The sequence below is a fragment of the Octodon degus genome, unplaced genomic scaffold (assembly GCF_000260255.1).
Source record: "Octodon degus isolate 3935 unplaced genomic scaffold, OctDeg1.0 scaffold00086, whole genome shotgun sequence".
NCBI lineage: Eukaryota > Metazoa > Chordata > Mammalia > Rodentia > Octodontidae > Octodon > Octodon degus.
The window spans coordinates 737,465-742,449 of record NW_004524662.1 but is presented as its reverse complement, the minus strand read 5'-3'; the positions used below and the strand labels follow the sequence as shown (position 1 = coordinate 742,449).

The 4,985-nt window shown below is 49.2% G+C and overlaps 1 protein-coding gene across 1 annotated transcript; it reads left to right on the top strand.

The window, feature by feature from the left end:
• Nucleotides 1-210: 210 nt before the first annotated feature.
• Sstr1 (somatostatin receptor 1) lies at nucleotides 211-2,677 on the top strand. Its single transcript, XM_004637066.2, has one exon. It carries the CDS (start codon nucleotides 548-550, stop codon nucleotides 1,721-1,723), a length of 1,176 nt encoding a protein of 391 aa, XP_004637123.1. The 5' UTR covers nucleotides 211-547; the 3' UTR covers nucleotides 1,724-2,677.
• Nucleotides 2,678-4,985: the final 2,308 nt, after the last annotated feature.

Here is a 4,985-nt window from a genome sequence, read left to right as displayed (position 1 = left end):
AGTTGGGTGGGGTGGACAGAATTTACATCTTAGGCTCCTGGCTACCCTCCATGTAGGTGGAGACTCTACCCCGGGCCCTCTGGGGGCCGCGCTATGCTGTTGTGAGGGAGCGCTTATTAAGGTGCTTCTCTAGTTGTGCCTGGGAAAGAAAAAAATTGGGAGGAGGGAGAACAAACCCCCCGGTTACCCCCACCTCTTCGCAGTTGCTGACGCGCTTGTGGCGCCTATTAATCATTTACCAGTCCAGAGCTGCGCCAGTTAATGGCTGTGCCGTGCTGGGCTCCAGCCCCTCGGCCGCGTCTCCCCAAGCTCCCGCGTGCCCAGACTCCCCGGAGCGGCCAGAAGCAGCGCGCAGGCAGCGGCGCGGCGATGCGCCCCGCCGGCGCTGGTAGGAGCTGCTTTCTCAGCCACTGCTGCGGTCTACCCCGAGGCGCCAGGTGGCTGTGAGCTGCAGGCGACCGGCTGGGTGTCTAAAGAGGGCGCAGGCGGCGGGGGCGCGAGAAGAACGCCCTGGCGCCCGCGGCCCCACCGGCCCCCCTCGGCTGGGATGTTCCCCAATGGCACCGCCTCCTCTCCTTCCTCCTCTCCTAGCCCCAGCCCGGGCAGCTGCGGCGAAGGCGGCTGCAGCAGGGGCCCCGGGGCCGGCGCTGCGGACAGCATGGAGGAGCCTGGGCGGAACGCGTCCCAGAACGGGACCTTAAGTGAGGGCCAGGGCAGCGCCATCCTCATCTCTTTCATCTACTCCGTGGTGTGCCTGGTGGGGCTGTGTGGGAACTCCATGGTCATCTACGTGATCCTGCGCTATGCCAAGATGAAGACGGCCACCAACATCTACATCCTGAACCTGGCGATTGCCGACGAGCTGCTCATGCTCAGCGTGCCCTTCCTGGTCACTTCCACTTTGTTGCGCCACTGGCCCTTCGGCGCCCTGCTCTGCCGCCTCGTGCTCAGTGTGGACGCGGTCAACATGTTCACCAGCATCTACTGTCTGACTGTGCTTAGCGTGGACCGCTATGTGGCCGTGGTGCACCCCATCAAAGCAGCCCGCTACCGCCGCCCCACCGTGGCCAAGGTGGTGAACCTGGGCGTGTGGGTGCTGTCCCTGCTTGTCATCCTTCCCATCGTGGTTTTCTCACGCACGGCTGCCAACAGCGACGGCACAGTGGCCTGCAACATGCTCATGCCTGAGCCTGCCCAGCGCTGGCTCGTGGGCTTCGTGTTGTACACATTTCTCATGGGTTTCCTGCTTCCCGTCGGGGCCATCTGCCTGTGCTATGTGCTCATCATCGCCAAGATGCGCATGGTGGCCCTCAAGGCCGGCTGGCAGCAGCGCAAGCGCTCGGAGCGCAAGATCACCCTCATGGTGATGATGGTGGTGATGGTGTTTGTCATCTGCTGGATGCCTTTCTACGTGGTGCAGCTGGTCAACGTGTTCGCCGAGCAGGACGATGCCACCGTGAGCCAGTTGTCAGTCATCCTCGGCTACGCCAACAGCTGCGCCAACCCTATCCTCTATGGCTTCCTCTCGGACAACTTCAAGCGCTCTTTCCAGCGCATCCTGTGCCTCAGCTGGATGGACAACGCCGCGGAGGAGCCCGTCGACTACTATGCCACCGCTCTCAAGAGCCGCGCCTACAGTGTGGAAGACTTCCAGCCAGAGAACCTGGAATCTGGAGGCGTCTTTCGTAATGGCACCTGCACTTCCCGGATCACCACGCTTTGAGTCCCGGACCTGCGTGAAGAAAGGGGGAGAAGACTGGATGGGAGGCGGAGTGTGCAGAGATATTATCTGCAGCGGTGCCCCCGCGGTGCGGTGGGGATACCCTGGGGCAGGGCTCCTCCGCCCCTGGGGTGGAAGGACCTAAGAAAGCCTAAGGAAGACCAAGGTAGAATTGAGTTTTGCTTACAAATTGGGAAGGCTTTCTGACCACCTTTTCCTCTGTTTCCCACTGTTGGCCTCTTCCTCCACTGTGCTTGCTGCTCCGCACCCCTGAGACCCCCACACCAGTAACTTCAGTCCTTCCATCCCCACTATCCCGCCGCCTGTGCAGATCACCCATTGAATGCTGCCACCTCTGTCCGGTCTGCAGCCTCTCCAGCTGTTATTTCTGTTTGTTTTAACTTAGCCTAGGTTGCAACTCAGAGTTTCCCCCCTGGGTGGGTTCCTAACTTGCCCGCAGCCCCGGCCAGACTCCCGCCTGGTGCTCCTCTCAGTGATTCGGGAACTACCGCTCTCCTTTTGGGGAGCTTTACTTGAAGGCAAGTCGACTTAAGCGTGAACTAGGCAGACTTAAAACTTTGAGAGAAGTTGCACTCAGAAATAAATTGGGCAGCATGCTTTATTGGGATCCGCCACAGCCCCCACTCCATCCTGAGCAGAACCAGGTGCTTAGTAAGTTAAAACAGGTCTGCGGTTCGCACCCAGGCAGGCGCTAGGCAGTCCCACACCCTCACTCCTCTTGAAGCACAAAGGAGCTTGAGCACAAGCCTTTGTAGAGGATCCCTGGCTGTCAAGGAGGCCAGTCTCCTTTCTAGCTCGGAAGTGCAGTGCTCTTTCATTTCACAGCCCCTCCCCCAGAGCCTCTAAAACCCTGGGGCAATGGGAGGGCACTTTCCCCAAGTTTCTGCTGAAGTGGACCAGACCTAAGAACAGCAGCACACTGGGTTTCCTGCTCCAGTGTAGGTCTTTAGGGTTAGCTGGCAGAGACCTAGGGTGACAACTTAAGAGCCTTGGCAAGGTTGGCCATGTGACCGCAGCCTGCAGGCTGGAGTGTAGTCTGTCTGATCCGTGAGGGTTGATGCCTTTCAAGTGGTGCCTAATAAGTTACTTTCTTGTTTAACATATTTATTTATTTATTTATTTGTGGTGTTGGAAAATGTGTTTCCGCTTTCCTTTTCTCCTCTTGCCTAGCTCGGGCGTTTTCTTGGGAGACCCCAGGGGTTGGAGTGGAGTGTGAATGGAAGAAACTTTTGCCCCACTTCAAGGCCTCCTCAAACCCATCTGTGCTGGACCTTTCTATCTTTTCCTCCAGTATTTCTATTTTTTGCTGTGTCCAGTGAAATTTGAAGATTTTTCATATTTTTCTTATTGTAGTTGCTTGTCTTATAATAATAAAATAAATGACAATGTGGGTCCGCTTCCTCTCCACGGAGAGTGAAAACCCCTGAATTCCTAGCTTTCCAGGAAATGCGGGGATAGGAGAAGCATCACCCTACTTGTGAGCTTTGTGTGTGGGGGTATGTAAGTGGAGACTCATACGTATTTATCTGGTCCCACTGTCACAAGTCCTGAAACAATTTCAAGTCCAAACACTAACAGTGACAGGTGTGACTCTGGCTGGAAAACTTTCAGGTTTAGGAGTACACATAGCACTTAACATAGAACGGAGAAATCTAATTCAAAGACTTTCATCGTGGCTGAGGATGTCCCTATTTCTAGGTTCCAGCAAAATGATTCTTGCAATCCAGTTTACATAAGTCCCTACTTTTGGAGAACACTGAAAGTGCAATGCTTTGTGTTTATGTTTAATCTTGCCAACTACATTGGTAATCCAAGCAGGGCAAGGACCAACTATTTTACTTCTTGGTATTTCTTGTATTGCTTAGTATGCTGGCTTGTACATAGTATGCGCTAGATACATGTTTGTTGTTTGATTGTTGAAATAAGCCAGAGTGTATTACAATGATCTGGAGATAATAATCTGGGATTCTCAGGTTCTCTCGTTGACATGGTACACAATGGTTGAATTTACTCTAGAAAAAGTTTCCTGTATATTTGCTTCAACATTATGCTTTTCTAAAAGCAGTAAGCAACAGTTAAATGTCTCTAATGTTTAGTTTAAACTAAGGAACAAATATGCTTTTGATCAGAAATCTGAAAGTTTAGATCTGTCCCTTAATAGTACTATATATTATTACTCTTTTGGAAAATAGATTTTTAATGTTTAAGAACAGTGGAATTTACACATTGAAATCTTGATCATCATCCTAACAGGAGACCAATCTAGTGCTCTTAACCTGTTATCATTGTAATACTAACTAAATAAACAGATGTATGATGCTATTGCAAGTCCTCTGACTGCTTGAATTGTACTGTTTTAATTGATTATTTGAACACACACACACACACACACACACACACACACACCCCTCAATTTCTTTGTGTTTCACTTACAGTTTAGGAAGAAAGATTTCAGATTACCTTTGGAAATTTTACCAAGATTGCACTTCCTTTCTTTATAGAAAATTCAATTAATTCAAAGGGCAAGAGAGAAAGAGAGGGAGAAAGAGTTAAGTCAGTTTGAATAAGAAACAATGCCCTGGGTTGCACTCTGTGGTCCCAAACCAAGTAGACAATATCTTAATCTTTAACAGATTAAATTAGTGTCTGCCCTCATTTATGACCTCAGACCTTTTTTTGGAGCTAAGTAATTGCTGATTTATATCCAGATAAAAGATAATGATAGAGAAAATATTTCTTAAGTATGTTGCAGTGTAGTGGTTGAAAGAAGTTGGACAATCAGATTGAAACATGAGAAACATAATAAAAGGAAAAGGAGGTATATTCTATGCTTGGTTCACTGATAGTTATTTCTATCCTGAAAAAATATAAGATGGCATTAGGGGAGTATTTTTTAAAGACTTGAATTTTTATAGTAGCTAGAAAGAACAATTTTCCAAATAGTTGATAGCAGTCATTTTAAGACCAGAGTGGGAGGTGGGGCTCCATAACCCCAGCTTACTAGAGTGCTATTCATTACCCCAGAATGGCAAGAATGATTGAACCTTTTATAAATTTTTAAAGCCAAAGCAAACTGACAAATGAAAAATTAAACTTCCAATTTGCATATGGCAAAGTAAACACACTTAAAAAAAATTTTTTTTAACCCAGGGCCCTGTCCATTCTAAGCACATGTCTATCACTGAGCTATAGTTGCAACCCCTAAATTTTGTTTTTAAAAATGTAACTGATATTATTATTATTA

Bases quoted from the DNA above. Each gene is read 5' to 3' on its own strand.
- Sstr1 (XM_004637066.2), top strand. From the start codon at position 548: ATGTTCCCCAATGGCACCGCCTCCTCTCCTTCCTCCTCTCCTAGCCCC.